The following is a 26309-nucleotide window of genomic DNA, read 5'->3' on the forward strand; positions in this document are numbered from 1 at the left end:
ACTATGTCGACTTATCGTTCAGTATATGAAAGCTGCAACAATATTTTATTTGTTTTTTAAATTAATTTCAGTACTATCGTTTATCGTCTATATTTACTTGCTACAGGCTCATCAAAAAAGAATAAACCATGTCGTAGTTTCATTAATAATACACTTTATTTGTAAATATTTAGTCACCACATTTCAACCTTTATTTACTTTTTACTTTAAAATGTATTGCAAAGTCTTGGTGTACAATAGGAATAATTGTTGCCTAGTCGACTACTAAAATAATCGTTAATTTACAGAATTGTAACATCTAACATATAAGGAATGCCTCTATAGATGCCATAAAAGATCTGTTGTTATATTGCCCCTTACATTTACTTTTGCATTTTATTTTATTCAAATGATCTACACTATATCCCTAACTCCACTTCTTATAAACAGTAGCACTATTTAGCAGCTTTAATACCATCATCATTTTTTTCATTACAATGTTTGTGCATGTTGTATAACTTTTTAAAGACTGCATTTTAATTACTTATTACATAATACCATTTTGTCCCTTAAAGGTTTTGGTTCTATAGTAAATACCTTCAAGGAGAAATTAATGCCTATATCCTTGGCGTCTGGAGCAGTCTGACTGGTCCATCCAGCGGCTTGGAACTGGGACAGGGATGTCTTTCTGTTTACGAAGAGATTTTTTCCCCAGACTGCATGCGGAAAACCCTTCCTCTTTACATTCCTTCAACATGGAATTTCTTTTTTTTTTTAATAGATCTTAATAAATCAAACTGGCTCAGAACAGTTGTATAGGTCCCCCGGTGTTGCATAACATCACAGTGCGTACTTACATGTACATTTTGTACAGCTGAGGTAGGTGTACACTGCTTATTATCTCCAGGCAGAATGCTATCACGCCGTTTAAGTCAAGTACCATATGTTGCTCCGTTAATTGTATAAATGGTACATCATGTCGTTGGCACTATCCATTCTTTACATAACCCACATTTTTCATGACCACATAAAATTATCTAAATTACTCAGACCTACACCTGAATCAAAACATTATGGCTAAACCAAAAACATATGGCTGGCTGTGGCTAAGACACTTCTGCCTTCCTCATCAAGAGTTCCTGATCAGTTTATTGGAAATTTCAAAACATCAAAGTTCCCTTTTCTCTTGTAGTCATCTTTGGCGTTTAAGTTCATTTCCTTTCCCTCAACATTTTTTTCTCGCCCTGTCTCTGCAGTGACCTACTTTTTGATTCAAGCTTTTAACAGGATAGCATTTTTTTCTTATTGCCATCATCAAAGTGTATAAGCCATATTGCTTTTGGTTATGATTTGCTATCATATCCACATTTAAATAATATAAATAAATTTAAAAAAAAAAGTAACCTATGATGTTTTTTGATTCATAATATCTCCCAAATGTCTGTGTGACCCCAATTGTGCAGACCAGACGACTTCCTCTATCAAATCTACTAAGCTAGGCCAGCACTGATGCCCAGGTCAATAAGTCTAATTAATTCCATTAGCATTAGCATCTCTTTATGCAGTCCAACATATAAAGGCTAGCCTGTGATCCAACTCGTGTTTGAGATGACGCACCGAGCTCTAGCTAACAGGAGCCTGTGAGCAGATAGTGATTTTTCTTTCAAACTTTGACATCATGTTGCCGAGAGCAGAGCCCATTCATAGGTCTGTTTCGGTGGTGACGTCAGCGGTGTTGTGACTGTACTGGACTTTCAGAGGAAACCAGCGTTCAAAGAATTCTCTGCTTTGTAGACACACCCTTGTTTAACTATTTACAATGGACACTTCTTCCAGAAATTGCGTGTTTGAAATCCTAGAAGCAATTATCATCTTTCACCTGTTTGACATTAGATGCTATTGAAATCTAGACTTGTTTTAAAATAAATGTTTGTGTATTTCCTACAAGCTGGGCATTTTAGTATTTTCTATATCAGCTTACTTTGAATTAGTCCTGTCACGATATCACATTTCAAAGTGCGATATATTGCTTAAGAAGATATACATAATAAACAATAATATCGAAACCAGTTTATGTCACTGACACAAAAACCCAAGAGCAGATTTAAGCCACAAAAATTATTATAAAGCTACAATATTGTTAAAAAAATCATGAGCTGCAATAAAAACAGCAGAATGAAACTCTTTTGTACATAGTTTGCATCTGTAATGAGTCATAGAAGTTATTAATTTAACCTTTTTATGGCTTAAATGTAATTATATAGCCAAAAAATAATGACCACCAATTCCCAAGTTGTGCAAAGAAAAAGTACACACGATAAATATGGGCCCCAAAAAATGTATTGCTTCATTTTTTTTTAAATATATTGAGCGATAAGTCGATATAGTAATTTTAATATTGATATAGTAATAGTAATATCATAACTTTATTTTATTGTAGATGATGATGATGGTACCACTTTTCCCTTTTTAGCCACAGCTGCCCTGAAACTGACTGATAAAAACTGGCTGCCAAACTGCATCGCAACCTCTCAGACCATCATGAATCACACATTTATGGTTACATATTCAAACAGGAATGTACAGGGAAGTGACAACAATACAATGACTCCTCTTCCTCCTGAACAACTGTTTCCCCATAAAACGATATCCTGTTAATGTATTGCGTTGTATTATTCATTATGAAACCAACGGCACTGACTGTGACAGTTCTGTATATGACTCTGCATGGAAAACCTAGCAACTGACCTTGAAGTAGGGGTGGATTATTCAGTTGTTTGTTTGTTTGTTTTTTTTGTTTTTTTGTTGCATAACATAATTCGTAACAGTACATCAGGAATATGCTAAAACGTCTTAAAAATGTCTTTGTTGAGGTTCGAATGATGCACAGCAACCGATATATACTCAATATTCAAATTTTATCCAACACCGCAATTACAACATTCAGTGCATCTCCTACCGTGACGCCAATATGTTTGTCCTAATCTTAAAACATGAGTCCAGCGTGGCCCCCAGCTGCCAGAAAATCCAGCCGATAAAAATAGCAGACACTGACCTCTGTGCGTCTGTCATCTTTATTATACAACGGTTTTCATAAGCTCTAGAGATGTGTTATTGTTAGTGAGCCTGGCCCCTTTCTCAGTAGCCTTCAGTCACCAAGAACCAGTCACTGAATGCACAGAAGTTACAAGGTCAGTGGTGCTGCAGTACAACAAAAACAAAATGCTGCAAATGTCCTTGAAGTTTGAGTTGTAGAAAAGCCTTATAATTTCATAAGTAAAAATAAGCCATACACTAGGCATTTATTAAACAAAAATATAACAACAAGAAAACTTTTCTGGTGGGAGGTCATTCTTGTTTCCATAGTTATGTTATTGCTTTACCTGGAATGTTTCTCAGTATGGCATTATTAAACTGTCTATCATGTATTCAGTTAAAGGTGCCTTGAAAACCATACCCATATACCAGCTTGTCTCCATCGAAATAAGTTTGTCATACTGTGGAATTTTCCTGGCAAAGCAATAACATCTTCATAGAGACAGATAGGTGAGATGGTAAATCCTTCTCAAAATATTTACATACTGTACTTACATACTTACTTAATTATATAATAAGCAAATGTACAACTAATGAAAACAAAACATAGAACTTTCTGTATGTCCTAATCAACATTATGAAAAACTGTCACTGTTAAACTTGACCTGGAGGCTGATTTGGTGCATGGACTGTATACAGAAGTGGAATAAGGGAGTATGACGTCACACATAGCGCTCGGCTCCAGTTAAATGAAGCTCATTGAGGCTAACAGTTATGGGGTGAATTTGAAGCAGAGTCCCATATTTGGAATTCTGACTATGAGTATCAGAGCAACCAAAGAGCCAGTCCTGCTTGCACCACTAGTTTAGCAGGGAGCGGGCCCTTAGCAACAGATTTGATTGATAGCATTGCTAACGCTAGTGGGAGCGACCACGGAGAAAGAATGTGCCTGATTTTTCTTGTATTAATGTTCATATCTTAATTTACAGACATAATAGTGAAGTAAAAATACTGGGATCATGGAGAGCGGGTTAATATGAACAAAGACCTAAATGACGAGCCTGACAGCAGCAGTTATTTAGAGAAGGGCGACAGTTTTTAAGCAATAGAAAATTAATTGGAATTAGAGTCACTTCCTATTTTAGAAAGCAAATAGGAAGTGAACATATATATAAATGGACATTATACATATAAATGGACATATATACATGTATATACGTATGTGTGTGTGGGTGTGTATTATATATATATATATATATATATATATATATATATATATATATATAATGAATGATCAAAAGCTTGGCTCAGTTAAATGCTCTGTTATCACACATAAAACTATTTCCCTGAGTCGTGCAGTAAAATAAAAGTTCATGCTTCATGATTGCATATTTACATAATTTTAGTGAGATCACCAATAATATTGTAGCACTGCATTACTAAACACTGCAGACTTGCCACCTCTGTACTCTGTGCCAGCCCAGGCAGCAAGCAATGACATGATCTGAATGGGAAAATCGCATGCTTTCAGAACTGCCAACGACCTCACCGCCTCCAACAGGAACAATTTGTTTTCACCCAGTTCTTGTGCCCTATTCAACTGCTCTGTGGATCAAGTGTCCCTTACAAAGCCGTTAAATCCTTCATAGCCCAGATATTGTCTTTCCTTGCACGCACCCTGCACCCTGTGTTTGTTTGCTAAAATAGGGAAATGTTTTGTGGGATTCAGGAAGCCATTGAGTAACTGTGTATTGTTTTCATATTTTCCTCTTGGGTCCCATTAAAAGTATACACAGAAACCATTACTCATAGCTTGGCCATTTGTGGTGTGCTGCCCCAACATAACCTGTCGCCATGGAGATGTCCAGAAGGCCAGGGAGGGAGCTTTAGTTTACTCTATCAGTCCCAATAAATGAAGGGCACTTCTAGGTCTATTTGCTGTGGTGGAGTTGTGTACACTGTATTGTTTGGGCTACCGTGTCATTAATGGCTTGTGTTTCTGACTAATTTGACTCTCACAGGAGAATGTGTAAACACCATTTCTAGTATATAACATAACTCAAGCATTGCCTTTCTTATGTAATATGATTTTGTTAAGTTTCGGTTGGTTTTCAAGAGCGGATTGAGTTTTATAGGTGCAAACAAATGCACAAATAATTCCACAAATGACTAATATGGTGTGACTCCTTGGGAAAGCAAATATTGACCTGTAGAGTACTTCAGTGCTTCCAAGGACCTTACCAGAAGTTAAATAATGAGCACTAAATAGTAACTGTGACTGACTGAAGTAATAATGAAGCGCTCAAACAGTACAAGAAGGACTGTTTTGTAAATTCAATATTGCTCTCCTGTTAATAGTTATGTTTATTTTATATTTGTATGTATTTTAGGTCAAATCCATTACCAAGTTAGATGTTGGCAAGTCAAAATTATTGACTGTTATTGTGTGTAATTGTTCTCTGTGGATACAGCATTTAACCCTCAACAAATTTAAGTTTGTGTCCCTTTTTCCATTGCAGGTGTCTACACAGTGTTGTACCTGTGTATTAGGCTTCTTCTCGTGTTCCTGTATTTTCATTCAGAAACACTAATATCAAGCATCAAAGGTCGTCTTATTGACTCATCACAAAACAGTTGCACTATGGCGGATTCAGTTTCCTGAATGGCGCTAAATCTACTATTTGTTCCGGGAAGAAAAATCCTGTCCGTTTATATTTAGCCATTGCTGTGTTTTAAAATATTTGTACTTTAGTCTAAAGGTGCTTTCCATAGTTACTTCCCTTTGAAACTGACCCGCCCTTGTTTTCCTGTTTTTAACTCTGAAGTAGGTAGAGCTATTCTGAGCACATAATAGGCAGGTGAATCTATTTGTTATGCTTTGCGATATTTTAAGCCATACACGGGTCCAAGTGGGTTTGGTGTCTCTTACATGTTCTGTACGACCGATGTTTTTGCACCGTGAATTCACTCTTTGTTTGTGAGGTTAAGTGGTGTTTTTGGCAGCTTCTCTTTGCTGGGCTCAGCTGTTGTTGTCTGGTTGTTTTTAATGTGTGTGAATGATGTTTACAGTTGGAGGTTTTGTGATGACTGCAGTGCAAAACCTGTATTGGATCGTACTAGAAAACAAGACTCAGCATTTTCTGGGACAGTGAACAGAAGTGATTCAGCATCTCTGCGGTTCTATTGTCTGCATATTGCCTACTCATAAAATATGTTGTGTGATGGACTAACTGGCATTATTACAAAGTGCAAAATGTTCAACTGTACTTTTTGAAATACATTTATTCCATTGTTGGCTAGTTTTATTGTGAAAGTGTTTTGACAACTCCTGGTTCTTATTAATTATCCAAAAAAAGATTTTTGTGGTTTCCACATAATAATAATAATAATAATAATAATAATAATAATAATAATAATAATAATAATAATAATAATAATAATAATAATAATAATAATAATAATAATAATAATAATAATAATAATAATAATAATAATAATACATTTTATTTGTTAGGCGCCTTTCAAGGCTCTCAAGGTCACCGTACATACATACATACACAATACAAAACACATAAGTTAATGTGGCTTAAGTCCTTGTCAGCTGTTTCAAAGTGAAGTTACAGAGCAGATTGTTTGGAGTTGTTGGAGAAACTTTGAAGCATATGGCTGGTACCACGCTCCACAGAACACAGCTCTTTTATCAGCAGTTCTCAGCTGATGTCCTCAGAGTCTGACCCTGAATGTCTTGTGAGCCTCATGCTCTTTGGTCTCAGTCCTATTTGCAAGTTCACCTCCGGCTGTTCTGCGTTCTATAGGCGCGGGCTGTAGTCCTTGTTCATCTGAGTCTTGCAAATGCACGTATACTTATGTTGCATAAATATCTCAATGATGTGAAATGATTCAAATAGAACATGCATAAAAATGTGTGCTTTTTTAACAAGGCAAGTTTGACTTTATACAAATTTTAATAAAAATAAGTCTATGGAAGAAAGTGTTAATTGCATTTATTTGTTTATATTGCAATAGGAAACACTGCATTGCGTAGTTTATTCTTTTTACATAAACTTAACACTGGTATGTCAGTTTTTGCTGACATACCGGTGGATTTCTTGTCTGATGCAAGGACACTGGTTATGAAACCACAATGAAGTAACATTTTTTTTTCATCTCTTGTGTTGAAGACCGAGTTGCGTAACTGTCTGCTTGAAAGCGACGTTGTCCCGTGCCTTTAAGAACAGTTTAGGGAAATGCTGTTGCCCCTGGCCACAGGTCGTTCTTGTGTTAAGTGCTTTTGTGGTCAAGTGCTAAAATTGGTCAAGAGCCATTCTCTGCTGCGTGTATTTGGCCTGAAAGGAGCTTAAGGGGCTTTTGTTTTGCCTTTCTTTTCTTCCCACCTATTTAAATTAATTTTCTGTTGACTGCTGTGATGGAGTGATGGATGGATCTACTGCTGCATAATATATTGTTGAAGAAATGAAAAAAAGATTCACAAAATTACTTCAGCAAGAAAATATTCTGCAATTTTGATTTTCATATTTTCAACACTGCATTAATAACTACACATTCATTCATTTTTCTCACATTAAAGAGGGGCTGTTATGTTAAGTATTTTAGCGATCTCTCCTGGGGGCTATTTTAGTGCAATTATAAATTTAAATGTATTGCTAGTTATGTTTTCTCATATCTCATTCTTTCTCTCTCCCAGGCTTATGAGCGCCGCTTCCCCACATGTCACCTCATCCCCATGTTTGTGGCCAGTGATGTGGTCAGTGAAGAGACCAGTGAAGATGACAGTACTCACAAGATCGAACGCCGCTGTGCTCTGGATGTGGATGCCCCCCGTCTTCTGAAAAGGGTCAGTAGTCGATGTCAGATGATAGAAAAATGCATAATTTAAGCCCTATAACACAGAAATGTGGGCACTTAAGTGTTGTTATTTTCTGTTGTGAAGCCAATTTGAACAGTGAAATTATCATAACCACTCTATTATCAAGACCACTCAACTTCTTACATTGTCTTTTGCTGACACGTACAGTGTCATTACTTCTGGTATGATTTGAATGATGTATGTTTCCAATATGATTTGAATGAGGTTTAAAAACGCAACAGTTCAATTTCTCTTTAATTCAGCATAGTGGTTTTATTATCTTTGCTCCAGATTGCTGGTGTGGACTACGTTTACTTCATCCAGAGAAACACCCTGAACCGTAAAGAGAGAACACTGCACATCGAATCGCACAATGAAACCTTCTCCAACAGAGTTATCATCCATGAGACCTGCTGCTACTCGGTCAGAACTCACACTTGTCTTTAACAGAATAGTTTTAAATATTTGTCAAATTTATACCTCACTACTAAAGTGTTTAGTCAAAACAACCATTGAGTAGTAGAAGTACCTAGCAATTGACAATTCCTGAATCTTGACCAAAAAATGAAGAGATTCTACAAGAAAAAAAAACAACCACCTCTGTTAACTATGGGGTTTCACAGTTAATCAGAAAAATCCTGACCAAAAAAATATTTGTTAATAACAGACTCTAAAACACATGCCATGCCAAAAGATGTTTTGTTACAAAGATAGTTGCGATATAGTACCGTAAATCAAAGTTGCAGAGAAAGCATACACAAAGCAAACACATTATTATTTCTAAAATAATCATTTATTCATATATGTAGAATACATGTACTTATCTTGTCAATTTGCAATAATCATGTGACTACTCAACAAATTGAAAAAGTAATTGCCATATTAAATTTCAAATGATTAGCATATGTGAAGCTGCTGACTCCATATCCAGGTGTTTCTTACCATATCTCATTTTCCCTGCATTGAGGCTAGCCTTTGTCTCAGTTTGAGCTAACATGTCTAATTGCTCTTTATCCAGTTAACATGCCCTTTCTACATCTTTGTACAACCACTCCATGTTCAACCCCCATGGATGAATGCATCTTGAGTAAATGAGACCAGGCACATTGCTGTGGCCTCTAACCATGCTAATTTTAGTCTTTGGCCACTGTGTTCTTCTCCTGTGCTTCATATACTTATACAGTGCAAATAGTAAATGGAGTAGACAGTACAATTAAACTGAGCTAATGGACTGGCTAAAGCTCAAATACTTGGGTAGTCATGGCTAATGAAGCAACCAGCCCTGTGCTCGGAGCAGGCAATTGGCGCATACTAAATATAAATGTCTGAATGTGTAAAAGAACATGCGCAAGCCCTTTGGTTGTGTAGTATTGTAATGGCCAGGCTGACACATGGCCTCCCACACACTGCAATCATGGTGCGTGTGCATCAACCTTCGATGAAGCTGGATGTGTGGTTTCCATAGTAACTCGGGGATCTAATTCCTTTTATGTAGAGTATGTGCTGTATTGATGGACACTATAGTGATCCCAGACTTAAACAAGGGTATTTCAATTTCTTGAAATATTTCTAAATTGTTTGTGTTAGTTCCTTCTAAAGACTTTCCAGTTGTTTCCACCATCAGGCTTTTGATCAATGTATTTTTGCTACCATATTGTAAGATGTGCAAGATTGATCATTTGTATAAATCATTTACCGGATTCAGACTGATTACATACAGTAGGCCATATAAAAAAGTCAAATTTAAATATTATGATTTTGTTATTCTTTAATGTGCTTGGCATATTTATGACGTGTTTACAGGTTCATCCCGAGAATGAAGATTGGACCTGCTTCGAGCAGACTGCCAGCCTGGACATCAAGTCCTTTTTTGGCTTTGAGAGCACAGTGGAGAAGATCGCTATGAAGCAGTATGCTGGCAGCATCAAAAAGGTGTCAACTTAACATTTCATAACTCAGTTTTTCTTTTTTCTCCTCTTTGACTGTCATAGCCTACTAGCAGTTATAGAGGGTTTTGTAAATGTCTGGAGAGAAGTGGACATTATGTTGTGAGAAATGAGTGGTGGGACTGTCAAAGGGGTTTTTGATGAGTGACTCAGTTTTCTGGGGCTGTAATGGCTTAAATAGACTTGTATAATCACTGTATGTGGGCAGTGGGTCACTTGGTGTGAACACTGACTCACTGGCTGCCATGTAGCGTGAACAGAGCTGGTCACCTCAGTGGCATTATGTAAATACAGAATCTTCTAGACAGAATAAATCTACTGTCCACCTTCAAGTATGTTTTAAAAAAATATTCTATTAGCAATGAAAAGACTGAAACATGAAAAGCTTGTGTTGAGACTTACACTAGTACTACTAAATTACACTTTGACAAACTGTATTGATTCACAAGGGGAATAACAAACTAAATATATAAATAATATAACTAAATGATACTATTGGCAAAAATGTGTCAAAAAGGAGACAAATCTTTAGGTCTGTATAAAAGTAAAAAACAACTTTTAACTTGTTGATGGAAAAACAAGCACTGATTAATTCCTTCCTTACCTCTTCTAGGGAAAAGAGATCATTGAGTTCTACCTGAAGGAGCTTGAAGATGAGGGCATTACACATGTACCACGCTGGTTGCCTTGCTCTCAGACAATAGCTCTACCCAGACCGACCAGTTTGTCCACCACCCCCTGTGCCCTCCCCGCCCTCCCAATGTCCCCCACGGTCCCTACCCCCACCCCCGCTGACGCCAAGGATGGAGCCTGCGGAGAAACCAAACAAGAGACCAGCCTGGTGCTCCAGACTGAGAGCCTCCTGGAGATGCTGGCTGGAACTCCCGAAGGTTGGAGCCTCATATAAAAAAAATCAAACTTCTTTACCCAAACACATGATAATTCCTGCATTTTGGTGAATTTTAATGTGTGGATGTATTGTAGAGTAAACAATACAAAGATATATTAGAGGCTATAGCACTACAGGAATATTTTAGAATAAAAGCCGGTGAATGTGAATGAAACCTGTAACTTTTGAGTTTGCACCTGAACTATATAAGGTCTAAACAGGGCTTTTACGCCATTTTATATTAATCATATCAAATGATAAAATGATAGTATGCTGCTTTTTTACTGTGCTTTGTTTGTATCAAATTATTTTCCTGTTTTTTTATTTTTATTTTTTTTAATTTTATTTTGAAGAACACCCAGTGACATAGAAACACATACAATATTTACAGCTTACTATTTACAGAGAAAGTTGTGTTGATGTGTAAAAGTGTTGGGGGGAGAGTACAGTACGGTACTTGCATTATTCTGTCTTGGTTTTCTTTGTGTGTGTGTGTGTGTGTGTGTGTGAGTGTATGAGTGTGTGTGCGGAGATAAAGTAATACTAATAATAATAAAAGTAAAGATAACGATAACAGGTTTTATTATTGCTGTCATACTCAGTGTTCAATGAAAAAAAAAACAAACAAAAAACATTTAAGACCAAAATGAGTCTAAAAAAATAAAAAAATATTTTCCTGTTTTATGATTTAAGATAATTTATTGTTTAATAGGTCTATAATTGTCCACTACTTAGGGTGGAGTCTCTCATCTTGAGTGAGTTTTAAACATGTGTAGGCACATCCCCAAGAGAGATGGAGAGTGAGTTTAAGTGGCCTCCGCCCAAACTGGCCCTGGCAGCACTGTTTTGACAGTAGTAGACAACAGCCTAAGTGTGTCATAATAATAATAATAATAATAATAATATCTTAACTTTGCCGTGTCCATGGCATGGGGTGGAGCTTTGGCTCCGCCCGGGTTTGCAGCTTAAAGTGAATAACTTTCTCAGAGTTCAGAGATGAATGTTTTTGTATTTTGTGTTGCAGATAAATTGGATGCAGATTATATCAAACGTTACCTAGGTGACCTCACACCGCTGCAAGAGAGCTGTCTCATCAGACTTCGGAAATGGCTGCAAGAAACTCACAAGGGAAAGGTGATTTTCATCTTTATTCATTCAAGTTCATACTCTCTTTAAAGTTTATTATTGTGATCGTGATTATGATTGAGCTCAAGTCTACAAAGACAATACTTTCATCTGTATCTAGATTCCCAAAGATGAGCACATCCTTCGTTTCTTGCGAGCTCGAGACTTTAACATTGATAAAGCACGGGAGATTCTGTGCCAGTCTCTGACCTGGAGGAAGCAGCACCAAGTGGACTACCTTCTGGAGACCTGGACCTCTCCGCAGGTCCTGCAGGACTTTTACACAGGGGGCTGGCACCACCACGACCGAGGTACAGCATTCTACTGCTGTCATGGCAGTATAGGTTGTGTTGGTGATCTTTAGCTAGAAGAAGGGAGCCTATATTTTTCTATTAATGATACATTTTTGTGAAATCTACAACAAGAAAGATACCAGTTGATACAAATTTTGAATCCAGAAGCTTGCCATATTAGCATTTTCTCAGTTCTTTCGACACCAAGCATTCTTGTATGATTAATGTACTTCTTTTTGATACTATAGTGAAGAAATCATCTCACTTAAGTTGTGGAATAGACGTTAATAGATGGGACTGTGATTATTGAAATATTAACAATAAAATAAATATATCTGCAACTTGACAATTGAAAGGAAAATTCTGCTAAAACATTCTGATCTGTCATCTTAAGTTTAAAATATAAGCACTTTAGAGCGTTTCAACATCACACAAGATCAGCCTACTTAACTGTGCAAACAAAAAATAAAAGTGCTATTAGTTTAAACGCTTCTTCTCCTATAGATGGTCGTCCCTTATACATCCTGAGACTGGGTCACATGGACACAAAAGGACTGGTGCGGGCCCTGGGAGAGGAGTCCTTGCTGAGACATGTATGTACCAAGAGCTTAATCTGCCTGTTGAATCTAGGTCTGTGTGTGCGCTGCAGTTTATAGGTCAATGGTGGCTGGCTTACAGGTTGGATAATGAGGGCCCACACTTACTCACTATAGTGCTAACACAATGAGGTCCAATATAATTTATAAGTTTGTAATCATCAAAACTTACCCTCTATATAAAAATTAAGCCTATAGAAAATGAATTAATGGATGTTTTCTGTTTGTTTTCTATTTTAGGTTCTCTCTATCAATGAGGAAGGACTGAGGCGTTGTGAAGAGAACACAAAAGTCTTTGGCCGACCGATTAGGTACACATAAAATGACAGCAGTGGATACAGTTCATATTTTACATTTTTTCTGTGATAATAAGTATGCATGTATAAAATAAATAAATCAAACAGTCTTCTTGTACTGGAAGAATATCTAAAGTGGTGCAACGTGCAATGGATATGTTCAGTATGTTCCCTCTTATATTCTCTTTTTTTGGAGCAGGAAGGGAATGGAGATAGTATCTGTCAAGTGTCAGCTTACTCAACTGGCAGAAGGTGACTAGGATACAAGCCAGTTAGGAACAAATTATGAATGGGCACAAATACATTACCAAATAGATGAGAGGGCTGTTATGGAGGGCATGAAAGATGTCCAAATTTAGCAAGTGTTACTATGCCCACTTAAGTCCCACTACAGCAGGGGTCACCAACCTTTTTTAACCTGAGAGCTACTTTATGGGCACTGAGTCATACCAAGGGCTACCAGTTTGAAACGCTCTTCTGAAATAACACATTTTCTCAGTTTGCCTTTAGTTATACATTATTAATAATGATAAATGATAATAATCTATGTGAACACACTGATCATGTTGCAAGACACTGATCACATTAATGATTTCTCAAAATAATTATCAACAATAAGGAAGGAGGGAAACAGATATCAGTATTCAGCACTTTAACTTTACTAATCTTAGTAATTGTTAAATTTCCAGATGACACTTACATCACTACATCTCATAGGAAAAGTGTCCCATTTTCACTATCCATTGACAAACCTTTTTAACAAAACATAAATAATATACATTGCACCGTGTTTCATAAAGTTATTAATTATGTAATGTTAAAGAAAAATAAGCTTACATATTTTTAAATAAATCTCGGTTGCGTTGTGTGACTTTTTCACCAGTGTCGTGAAAAAAGCCTGTTGTTTACCCAAAGCTGCGTTTAGCTCTGGGCTTGTTCTGCCCATAGTGCGCGTCCCCGTGGGTAGTTAGTGTGGAGCTTTGCCGTCACCACAGTCGCTCCGCAGATGAGAGACGCGCAGGTTTCTTTTACAGTCTTAAATCATTGTGAAAGTGATCTCTTTATTTTCTACCATGTTTTGGAGTAAGAAACTGCATTCAGCGCATCCTCACAGCGCTCGCGAGCGGAGCACAGGTTTTGTCACGCGCACAATACTGACCTTTGAAGTGAGTAGGTCAAAGTTCACCTTAACTTATCTAAACTTCACGTATAATGAACATATGTTTAAGATATTGTCATTTTTAAATCTACCGGTATATAAACGCAAGGGTGATAAAAAAATAGCAACAGAATAAAATGAAATCTTAGATGCAGCTCATTAGTGAGTTGTGCTATTTTAGAACCGTCTGCGTGTGACTCATGTGGGGCTTGGGGGCGACATGGCGCCCGCGGGCACAGTGTTGGTGACCCCTGCACTACAGAAAGGCAGCTGCGGAGTGGTGCAGTTGGTATGTGTCTGTGGCATTTAACAGCACGCTGCTATCTCTATGTGTCTAGCTGCTGGACGTGTTTGGTGGACCTGGAGGGACTGAACATGCGTCACTTGTGGAGGCCTGGGGTCAAAGCTCTGCTGAGGATCATAGAAGTGGTGGAAGCCAACTACCCCGAGACCCTGGGACGCCTGCTTATCCTGAGAGCCCCCCGAGTGTTTCCCGTGCTCTGGACACTGGTGAGAAATGATTTGTCCAATTTTAGGCAACTAACTATTATTTGTATAATATGCGTATAATAGGCATAATGTAAATTGGAAATAATAGTTTGCTAGTCGACTACTCTGAATATACCAAATTTGAAACATTTGGTTTATTTTTTAGGTCAGCCCATTCATTGATGAAAATACACGCAAGAAGTTCCTCATCTATGCAGGCAACGATTACCAGGGCCCGGGAGGCTTGGTGGACTACATAGACAAGGAGATTATCCCTGACTTCCTTGGAGGAGAGTGTATGGTGTGTACATAAATATATCATCAGTATATTTTTGTAGTATATCTTCTTGAGCCACTAAGTAAGAAAAAGAACTCTGTCAGCCCTGGAAATATAAAATGTTCAGAATAAAATGGGAAATTACAGTTACATTTGGAAATTTTCCTAAATACGGTATAACAACATGGACACATGTGCTCACAAATTCAAACATTTATATATATTTTTTGCAATGGAAAAAAAAAACTCAACAAAAAATTATGTGGAGTAACATATAAACATTTAGACATTTAGACATAATGGGACAGTTTTTACACAAGTTTTTGTACTATTACTACTACAACAACTGTGATCAGCGTTTAGGTATGTTGATATACTGGTTTTGTTACTATTGTGTCTTTCATTCATTTGTTCATTCCCAGTGTGAGGTGCCTGAGGGAGGCCTGGTTCCTAAGTCCATGTACCGAACGCCTGAGGAGATGGAGAATGAGGACGTGCGGCTGTGGACAGAGACCATTTACCAGAGCTCCAGCATCTTCAAAGGAGCTCCACATGAGGTCAGACTAAATAACAAACATTTCAAAATAGTATCTTCCCAAGTCACTTAGAGGGCAATATGTAAGTTTTTGCCTGGAATGTTCCACAATATGGTATAAAACTTGTCAGTCTCCATGGAAACAAGCAAGAGACTCGCTTCACCAATAGAAACACCAATAGAAACATCTGTAATTGAATGATTGAAAGATAAATGTTTATACCATACTGCGGAACAAAGCCACAACATTTTAACGAGACAAGCAGGTGACTGACCCTCCACCAGACAATGCTACACAGTGCACCTTTAAATGAGAATATTGCACAGGGAAACAGAATCTATGTAACAGTGTCTATGTAAATTTTTAAGCAAAGCCTGCCATCTAGTGGTGGTATTAGTGGTGCATGAGTGAATATCTGCAGTTTGACTGACACTTCATAATAACACTGAATGCCAATAACGCGTTCACACTTGTACTTTTTACAACATTTATGGTGTTATAAAAACATCCTTTTCAAAGAAACCTTGTGTTCTTGTTTCTGTCCATGTAAGAATTCTGTGACTGTTTCCACGCACACCAAATAGGTTCATTCTCATTATCTGATTTCTAGAGTTATCAGAATATGGGAATGTTATGTAAACAATTATGTCTAATGTGAGTAACCTGATATATTTCTGGTTGTTCTCACCTGTGTAGACTTTGACAAGCAGAATTATGCAAAAAATGGTAAATTAATGTGGCAAAGACATAAATAAAAGAGCAAACTATTTTAAAATTAATTGTACTTGTACACATGCTGTCAAATTTTCCCACTGACGCAAATGCTGTTAATTTGTTATGTATAGAAAGAAAGCCAACTGAACAATGATTCCTCACTCTCTCCCTGAACTTGTCCTTGTAGATCCTTATTGAGATCATTGATGCCTCCTCTGTCATCACCTGGGACTTCGACGTGTGTAAAGGAGATGTGGTCTTTAACATCTTCCACTCCAAACGCGCCCCCCAGACCCCTCGTAAGGACCCCCACGGGATTACATCTCCTGGAGGAAACAATGTGCAGCTCATAGACAAGTCCTGGACCCTGGGTCAGGACTACAGCATGGTGGAGTCCCCCCTCACCTGCAAGGAGGGCGAGAGTGTACAGGTCTGAGCCCACAAACATAACTAGCATGGAGGTTTTCTACATATTTCTACAGTATTTATGTATAATGAAAGTAATGATTGTGGAATATACTGGGGAAAAACATGCCATAGTCTCCAATGTCATAGCACCTTTGATTCTTGTGTTTAAAAGAAGATGTGCTTTTTTTAAGTACTTTTTAATTTAACTTTAATAGATAAATTATTTTACATTTTGTTCATTGTAAATTGTAATATTGATCTAAAAGAATTTAAAAAATCAAGAATGCAGGATTACCCCAACATGCATGAATCTATCAAACTGTGTTGAACATGGTTAAAAACATTTTTACATAATATATCCTCTTTAATAAATCAATCAATTACACTTTACACTTTTTCTCATGCTATGGTTCTTATTATCCCCTCTGCTCAGGGTTCACATATCACACGGTGGCCCGGGTTCTACATCTTGCAGTGGAAGTTCCACAACATGCCGGCTTGCTCCGCCACTAACCTGCCCCGAGTGGACGACGTTTTGGCCACGCTGCAGGTCTCCTCCCACAAGTGTAAAGTCATGTACTACACAGAAGTACTGGGCTCCGAGGACTTCAGGTTGGTACTTTTTTAATTATTCAAAACATATCTGAACATTTCATTCAATATAAATGTGTAAATTCAATCATTTTATATCATAAAGTGGCGTGTGACCATAGTGTTAGTGTTTTTAAGCACTTTTTCTTTTAGATGCTCATTTTCACTGCTGTATTCTTTGTTTTTCTTTCTACAATCTCTTCCTTTGGCCTCCGTACGTTATTTGATTTATCCGTGATGTCAAATATTGAACAGCTCCCTTAGAAATTCTTTTTAGAGCTGAACTGTAGATGCTGTTGAGTTTTCTTTTAATCAGCTTTTTCTGTCCGATTTGCTTACAACCCCCTCCTGCTCTGTCTTCTTCCTGTTGAAGAACGGCTTGCTGTGATGTGCGAAGTTTGTAAGTGGACCGTGTTTGCCCCTCTCCCTTTTAGCTCCTTGTTGAAGCCATTTTTGCTTTTGGCCGCTGATTTTTTAACAAATGCTTTTTACGGCAGTCCTGCTTCAGAGCAAAGAGATGCTTTTTGTGCATCTGAATTTGCTAATGGATTTTGAGCACTGCCTAACAAATTGTTTTGGCTGATCACAGAGATTAACACTTACGTTGTCTACCACCTACAGGCTGGCTTCATTCTGCTTGCATGAGGACTAATACAATCTGTTGTATTCGGTTGAGAAGTCACATAACTTATTTTACATTTTAATTCACCATCATGTTTAATTTTCACTTTGACACCCATTCATTTGCATTATCCAACAATTTAAATCATTTTTTTCAATTGTTCATCACTTATCTGACCCTGTAGATGTGTTGAATTTGAAAATGTAGTACATACGTTGTTGTGGTGGAGCTATCAGAAAACTTTGTCAAAATAAGTTAACATGTTTGTGGCTCTATTTTGATGAATGCCCAGTGGAAAACATGACCCTTGTTTAACTCAAAATAACCAATGGCGTCATGTTTTGCCATAGGCAGCAAGGCCTGTACACATGTTACCACACCACACGCCAGTACAATAAAGCTTAGTCTACACGTCTTTTTATACTTAAACTTTTTCAATGATAACAAAACATGAAGATCTAATTGTTAGGTTATATGATTATTCTAGGCATCTATTTTTTTACTTCGTATGTAAATAAACTCAATGAAACCAATAGAAAAACATCAGTAACTTCAGTAAAAAAAAAAAAAAGACTGATTATTTGACTGGGTTTGGTAAGTTGTCTTCCTAACATTGATGGGTGCTGCAGCCTATGGCAGAGACTCCTGTAGGGTTTGATGGAAGCATGTTTTGGGTGTGTGCATCCTGGGTATAGATACAAGTACATTTTGTCACAAGCAGGTGTTTGCATTGCTATGGAGTTGGTGGTTTTGATGTGTATTATAAATATTGTACAACTGTAAAACATTATATATTTCTCTGCACTTTTCAGGGGTTCCATGACCAGCTTGGAGTCCAGCCACAGCGGTTTCTCTCAGCTCAGTGCCACCTCATCCAACCAATCACAATCCAGCTCCATGATCTCGAGGTAGAAGCAGGCCTAAGGAGGACTACAACTCCCATGATCCTCCATTTTTCAACTGTGTGTTCGATCACCCTGCATCTGTTCCTTACTGCACAGCCAGTCTCTTAAGGGAACTAAAGCATGCTTGCACAAAACAAAGAAAAACAAATTCATTCAGAGAAAAAAATACTGTACAGATTCCAAGGGCTCATTTTTGCACAAAGGTCATATATTTTTCGTGCCTGGCATCATTGTTAGGCCACATTTTAAACCCAAACATAAGCAGAATGTTTATGTGAGGTGAGAAAGCTGTATAGAGCAATATTTCATTCACGATCGGATGAAAACCACTGGAGGGCGCTGTTACGTATATGCATTTGTACAGACACACAGCACTTTTGACAACGCCGACCTCATCCACATGCGTTGAATAGACTGGACGTGCTGTTACATTTACGGACCCTGCAAAAATTCAGTGTATTTGCCATATATTTCCACACCATCTTTGCTTATCTAGTGTTTCTAGTACGAGTGTAAGCATAGAGTTAGCATTTAAACTTGGGTTGATAACTGTATATTTTCTAAGAAGAATCATTCAAACAACCTCACGGTTACCAGAGGCCATTTTGTCTTGTTAGTAAACTTTAGATAAACATCTGTGTCTTCTAACTCTTAACATTGTAATCTACTAGAAGCAATACGTTTCTACATTGTTGAAAAATCTATTTATCATTAAAATATTTGTAGAGTATATAAGTAGGATACTTTATGGGTGCTTGGTTGGAGTTTATTTGAAAGTAAAACTGAGCCAGATTTATCATTACTTGCTTTTGTCTCTTACATCCCTCAGAAGACATTTGCTTTTTGTGAGGTTGAGGAATTAAAGTGGTCAAGAAAGATGCCTTGATAATATTGAATTTTGAATGTGTTAGTGATTAGGATTTTGTAATATATGAACTGCCTGAAATGGGAGAGTTGTGATGACTGCCACTGATGAACATTACTTTTACATTGATATTAGAGCTTATATTTGTCTTTTTGGAGAGAATGTTACTTTGTCATGAGGGAGCACCAGTCGTAATACTGTAATGCTTTCAATCTTGTTACTGTTTTTGGAGTACTTGATCGGGTGTAGAGAGTGGGAGTTTGAGCGGTTAGTATGTGCAAGATTTTAGAAATACTTGCAGCCATTTAAGAGCCATGTGTCTATACCATTTTAGCCTTTTGTAAAATAATTGAGAAAAAAAAGCTTAGAAATTTGCTTTTTCAATACTGTCTAGACTGAGGTTAGACAGAACAGCATGCTGATTTCTAAAGCACTAAATACAGTTACATTTACACATTTCACTGGTTATGGAGACCAGGCACAACTAAAAGGGGCTCATCAGCAAAGCAAAATATATTCAGGAAAAGTCCATTCAAACATTAAAATGTGTTGATTTAGGCTACTAGTACAGAGTAATTGCAAAAAGTGTTTACAGGATTACTTTTAAAAACATAAAATTGTCAAGTATAAAATTTAAATAATATAAAACTGAGAAATGCCGTTTGAAAGTTTTCATAAGAAGCAGATTTCTGTTCAAATTTAGTGATGTAGCACTTGTAAATCATGTTTTGCATTGACACACCTGTCTGTTTTAACAATTTAAATGTGTCTGTTGTTACAAAATGAATGGATTTAATTAAATACAAACAAATCATGAGGAAATTAAAACATAAATTGCTTTATTTAAAATGATGGTTTTGAGGGCTACTGTGTGTGTGTGTGATGGTCTATAAAGTTGAATGTTGTAAACAGCAGGAGAAATGCCTGTAGATTTTGTGTATAACAGAGGTTCTGTTATTATTTCCTGTCTATGGAGTATGGTTGAATATACAGGATTAACCTTTCTGTAACAAGTTTCAGCTTCCATTCAAAGTTTATCTTCACCAACATTTGTCTTTGATTTCAAGTTATCATTTTTGTTACATTTTTCTCATAAAAAGAGGTAAATTTTCAATACAAAAAACGTTGCATTGATTAAATTGTTGTTCTCATTTAAAGGACTTTACATTTCAAGCGTCTACATGTGGACTATTGGACTACAATCTCATAATTACCAGATGAGGGCTATAACTGTGGTGTCTTTGACTGTTTGTCTCTGCTTCTCTCAACATCTTTGCATATCTTTACCTTGATGTGAGGAATTGTGTAAAAAATATTTGTTTGAAATGAATAATAAAATGGCGCCTTCACATTTTTGAAAATATTAAACTTGAACAATGAAAAAATAAACTGTCATTTCCTTAATTTAAAAAATTTTTTTTTGCTTTGTGTCTTTTTAATCTTGCCGTAGATCTTTTGGGGTAGAAAATGGCTCAATAGTTAAATATCTGATATGATTCAACAAGTAAATCTTTTTTTTTTTTTCATCCAAAATCATGTCTCTACCAAACAACCAGGCAAATGGGGCATGGGGCCTTAAAGGGTCCTATATTATCCCAAATGGATTCTTGTGAGCTTTAAGATGTGCTAGAATCCTGTTACCTCCTCAAGAACGTACTGAGAGTTCTGTTTTGTTTCATTCATGTGTTTGAGTAACCCTTTATTATTTATCTGTCTACATCTCCAAAGCTCAAAATGTTCTGCTCCAGTTTATAATGTTTTGAAGCAGCATTTTTCAAGTTAAGTTAAGAGATGGGCAATTCCAGGGCTGAAATTATCCAAATGATTGTAATAAAAGTGTATGGAGTTTAGAAACACAGTGGAGCACTTCCTGTATTACCACATGACATCACAACAGAACAGTGAAGAGTGTTTTGTTTGTGTGTGATGTGTGAATGAAACAAAACACAACTATTCATGTTTTTTGATGAGGAAACAACATTACAGGCTAACATGGATCAGAGAATACAGTAATATGGGACCATAGACTATGTATGAACCATTTAATTTATGGACTGGGCCTCGGACCATTGTAGATTTCAGATGACTGTTAAAAAAATGACAACTATGATTTATGTATTTATTTAATTTTATTGTATTTTTATATATTTTGTTTTTAATTTTTTTTGTTGAAATTGTTCAGGCCTCATTTTTCTTCTTCCACTAGAGGGCAGCATTACACCACACTGCACCACACCCCGCCTCTTGTGACGTCAGACCCGGAAGACAACACTGACACGCTTTCAGGCTTTCATATGCCAGTGGATTTTATGGATTTTAAAAACATTTATATTTTTAACAGAACTGTAGATTTACAAAGTGACACTGATGTCTGCTTTCCCCACAGAAGAACTAGAGCAAAAATGGAAGCGGTAATGTCGACTCACTATGTTATCTACTACATTTAGCCTACTAGAAATCTAACTTCTTAATAGAGAGCAGGTGGGCTGAATTGTGCCGTTAAACAAGCCCCTCTCGAATTAACGTTAAAGTTAGTCACGAGCGAAACCGTTGATTTAACTTGTGTTTGGTTCAGTTACTTTAACCTATATCATTATGGCACATTATACAGCAGTACAGTACTACATTACATTATTACATTATTACATTATTATTAAGTTAATGTCTATTCTTATCCATGGGTTTCACAGTGCTGGAAATCTAGCACCTTTATCATTACAGTTAATAACTCAAAACTAAATATTAGCCTATATCTCTCAAATGGGAGATCTCAAAATCCTCAAAATATCACCTATCCATGCTTTTCTGAATGATGAAAAATTAGTACTGCTGCCATAGCATTAAACAATTTTAAACACAATATAATATCTTTTGAATAGTTGAAAGTCCTCAAAATGTCACTGTCATGTTAGTGCCATCATACCTCAGAGAATTTTCAGTTACCGTAATGTTAAACCAAGGGAGAGGCTTTTTTTTTTTTTTTAAATCAAGATATGTTTATTGTTTTCAAATTATCAAATATAGGCACAGGTAGGTAACACACTCACAGATGTTGCATTTCAAGATACAAGATAAAACCTACAAAATGTGAGTTCCCCACCAGAACGGGTCCACATGCAAAGTGGCAACCAACTAATTGAACTAAGAACTAATAATAGAAAAAAAAAGAAAAAAAAAAGAAAAAAAACACCCACTCTGTCACCGCACGGGTAGAATATTTACACCAGGTGCTGTATTTATTCACATGCAACTACACTGCAGCTTATTCTTTTTAAAGAGCTGGGTACAACTGTAGGACATGGCCCCATGTCTTATCAAATGCATTGATATTTTGTTGCAATGAAAATCAATTTTTTCCTAGCTTTAGACAGTACATGACTTCCTCTTACCACTGTGAATGTGAAGGAGGGTTAGGATTTTAAGACAAGAAGTAAATGTAAGCTATTTGTTTTTGCCAGTGTCCATAGATAGATGAACACACCTTTGAACTTTGAGACAGTAATATTTTCATTACAAATATGTGACAAATAGCCTGAAACTAAGACTGCCCATGTTAAATAGGACCATCTGCTGACCACCAAAGTTACCACTGAAGTTGCTAATAATTTGTATGCTGTGTAGCCACATTGTAGCCCTCTTCGGCCCTTGACACTGGCCTTGTTTAGCTGCATACGGTTATAGCAGATGTCTCCTCTCCATTCTCCCAGTGCTGCTGTAACTCTGTCTGTGACTCTGGACTGGTGCCACTAGAAACTATTGATTTGTGAGATTGTGATGAAGAGGCCGGCTATAGCTCAATGACTCTGTATTATGGGCCATATGCTGCCTGTCATCTGTATGCTGACTGCCATGTGTGTACGTGCTGCTGACAGAGGGAACTAATAAGGTTTTAAGATGTAGCAAAATATTATATTGATGGTGCTTACTACAACAACATGATTTAAACCTAGGAGGGAGGATGCCAAATAACAAAATTATTACATTAGGGCTGGTGTGCGATGGTGTTTCGTTTGATCAAAATTGTTATTATCTGAGTCATCATTTTATTTAGATTATAAGGATTTAGATGGGACAACAGCAGAAAGGATATGTTAGTGAGTGAGTTAGTTGAAGATGTAGTATATTTTGGATTTATTAAAAGTAAAGTAAAAAGGCAGGTTAGACTAATGATTCACAAGTTTAATCTGTCTTGGAATAAATTACACATGGTAAATTGTAAATTTTTTTGTAGCGAACTGTCAAATTTGAATTGTGATCTGGCTTCAAGAAAATCTGGATGTACATTTTTTGCTATATGGTCTGTCCCCTCTATGCCATAAATAAAATGGGTCTGGAAGGTCTAATATCACCCTTTTTACCTAGACTTCATCTCATATCCTCGCCTGTGAGCCCATAACCATAGCTTCTGTTGTTAAATGCAGCGAGCAGGACCGCCTCCGTCAGCTTGTGGTTGATCAGGACACGGAGCATTGGCAGAAGACTCAGGACTTCTCAGGACTGGAGCGAGTGGGCGGAGTCGACTTGTCTTTTATCAGAGGAGATGAAGTGAATGCATGTGCCCAGCTGGTGGTCCTCAGCTACCCACAACTGGAGGTGAGCGTTGCCATTTTAGAAAAAGATCATTTAGAGGTGTACTATCAAATGGATATAAAATAGCAGAACACTTCAAAGGAATGCACCAAATCAATATGACTAGCCTGCCCAGCTATAAAACTGTACTTAGTGGAATTTTCCTGGAATCGTTTTGCAGAATAATGTTTACCCCCGTCAAAGTATCTGGGCAGACATATGACCATAGTCTGATACTTTGGAGCCCTGACTGGATGTTTTTCCAATTAACCTGACTTAACAATTTCAAAATCATCAAAATCATTTACTATGTGTTTTCCAGATTGAACACAGATTTAGGGTGTCACTGTTACACCTCATGGTAATATAATTTAAGTTTTTTTCATCTCACATAGAATATAATAATTTCTTTTATTCTTGTGTAAAGTATTTTTACCAATACCAATATGAAACCATCCTCTGATATCACTGATACTGATATTTATACTGCACTCGTTCTTATTATGCTCGGAGTAGTCCACAAGTTTAGTATTTCTATTCTGTGTATCCCATTTGTATATTACAGTGTCCTTCAAAATATGCGCTCTAACTCAATCAAGTACTGTCAAGTTTCATTTTAATAAACTACCTGTTTCGCTAACCCCAGAAGTCTTCTTTTTTCTATAACACATGTAGTTGGACTTCACAAACCTTCATCTTCTCCTCTATTTAGTTGTACATTAAAGCCCCTGGCCTCTCTTGTTATGTAATATCTCATAATAAATGGCTTTTGTCAGGGCACAGCGGCGACACATGCGCCAACAAGGCTAATGAAATGTTTGGAACCGCTGTCCAATAATATGATTATGTTCCCCGCTTGTGTTCAATTTACTCTCAACACTGCTACCTCAGGCTTTTCGACACAATAATGGTCCAAACATAATGTGGAGTAGTGTTTGAATGACTTTGGAAATGAAAAAATAAAGGTTTTCTGTCATCGAAATGGGCCTGCACCTATACTCCGGTTGTGTAACTGTTTGTTGTCCACTATATTACATTATTTACTACATTGGCCAGTTACTACCGTAAGGCAAGGAGGTAGTTTGTTGATAAATGCTTGTTACACCAGGGCACTGTTGTTTTGTGTTTTGCAGGTTTTGTATGAGGACAGTCAGATGGTGGCCCTCACTGCTCCGTACATCGCTGGGTTTCTGGCCTTTAGAGAAACACCTTTTCTCCTGGAGGCTCTGAAGAGGCTGGAAAAGAACAAGCCAGAACTCATGCCTCAGGTTAGAGTCGTGCAATACAAGCATATTAGTTATATCTCATCTGTTATGGGCTACTGTGTTTTAGGCAGTGGTGGGATGTAACAAAGTATAGTACACATTTTTAAAGAGGATACTTTTTACTTTTACTTCACTACATTTGAGAGCAGGTATCTGTACTTTCTACTCCACTGTATTTTTGAACAGGACTGAAAAGGAAAGTATTTTTTATTATTGTTTGAGACCTGCTGAAAAGGCTGAGGGTTTATTTTTAACACATTCATAGTTTGAGCAAACAAAATATACAAAGAAAAACAGTGAGGAAAAAAACAATTGATTCAGTTGTTTCTGTTGAACAAACTTCAGCACAAATCTTTATCAAAATCACTACAGTTGAAGTTTCATTACATCTCAGAATCCACACAAAATACTTTTACTTTTTACTCTTTAAGTTCATTTTTAAACAGGTACTTTAATACTTTTACTTTTTTCATGTGATACTTCTTTCACCACTGATTTTTGGGTAGTAATAATAATACAGTAGGTGTAAAAGGTGCAGTGCATAATGTTTTTGGTGGAGCATACTTTATTCTTTATTTTGGATTACCATTAGGTATTACTAGCTTATCTCCATGATGATAATTTACATAAAAACTGTTTTGTTTTTTCTGTGTAGGTGGTGTTTGTGGATGGGAATGGTCTTTTCCATTACAGAGGTTAATATTTTTATTTATGTGTTTAAGTTCATATTTATATTATGACTTATACATTTTTGACTGTTGTAGTTTATTTATGTATGGGGCAACTGTAGAGAAATTGTTGGAGAATTTCCATTTCTGTGCTGGACTGTGGGATCTCACTGGCAGCTCAGTCCAGCACATGGATTGGAATTTCCATAGTGGT

General features: G+C 36.8%; 2 protein-coding genes across 5 annotated transcripts in view; both read left to right on the forward strand.

Moving 5' to 3' along the window:
* The window catches only part of si:dkey-237i9.1 (SEC14-like protein 1), a 34045-nt gene extending 13063 nt beyond the window's left edge, over window positions 1-20982 (forward strand). For 3 of the 4 annotated variants that reach the window (XM_055225338.1, XM_055225339.1, XM_033966856.2), the window contains exons 3-17: window positions 7721-7870; window positions 8174-8305; window positions 9686-9814; window positions 10442-10718; window positions 11742-11851; window positions 11964-12153; window positions 12640-12728; window positions 12972-13042; window positions 14525-14696; window positions 14842-14976; window positions 15375-15509; window positions 16390-16632; window positions 17044-17222; window positions 17575-17601; window positions 18636-20982. In XM_055225338.1, coding sequence (XP_055081313.1) covers window positions 7721-7870; window positions 8174-8305; window positions 9686-9814; window positions 10442-10718; window positions 11742-11851; window positions 11964-12153; window positions 12640-12728; window positions 12972-13042; window positions 14525-14696; window positions 14842-14976; window positions 15375-15509; window positions 16390-16632; window positions 17044-17222; window positions 17575-17601; window positions 18636-18735 — 2139 coding nt within the window. In that variant the 3' untranslated portion in view covers window positions 18736-20982. The remainder of the gene's footprint in view (window positions 1-7720; window positions 7871-8173; window positions 8306-9685; window positions 9815-10441; window positions 10719-11741; window positions 11852-11963; window positions 12154-12639; window positions 12729-12971; window positions 13043-14524; window positions 14697-14841; window positions 14977-15374; window positions 15510-16389; window positions 16633-17043; window positions 17223-17574; window positions 17602-18635) is intronic. The other variant, XM_033966864.2, reaches the window with a different exon arrangement.
* Window positions 20983-21860: 878 nt separating this feature from the next.
* The window catches only part of LOC117371279 (endonuclease V-like), a 71010-nt gene continuing 66561 nt past the window's right edge, over window positions 21861-26309 (forward strand). Inside the window, exons 1-4 of the mRNA XM_033966930.2 lie at window positions 21861-22004; window positions 24015-24186; window positions 25296-25430; window positions 26083-26122. Coding sequence (XP_033822821.1) covers window positions 21961-22004; window positions 24015-24186; window positions 25296-25430; window positions 26083-26122 — 391 coding nt within the window. The 5' untranslated portion in view covers window positions 21861-21960. The remainder of the gene's footprint in view (window positions 22005-24014; window positions 24187-25295; window positions 25431-26082; window positions 26123-26309) is intronic.

This window comes from Periophthalmus magnuspinnatus, chromosome 1 (genome assembly GCF_009829125.3).
Source record: "Periophthalmus magnuspinnatus isolate fPerMag1 chromosome 1, fPerMag1.2.pri, whole genome shotgun sequence".
Classification (NCBI taxonomy): domain Eukaryota; kingdom Metazoa; phylum Chordata; class Actinopteri; order Gobiiformes; family Gobiidae; genus Periophthalmus; species Periophthalmus magnuspinnatus.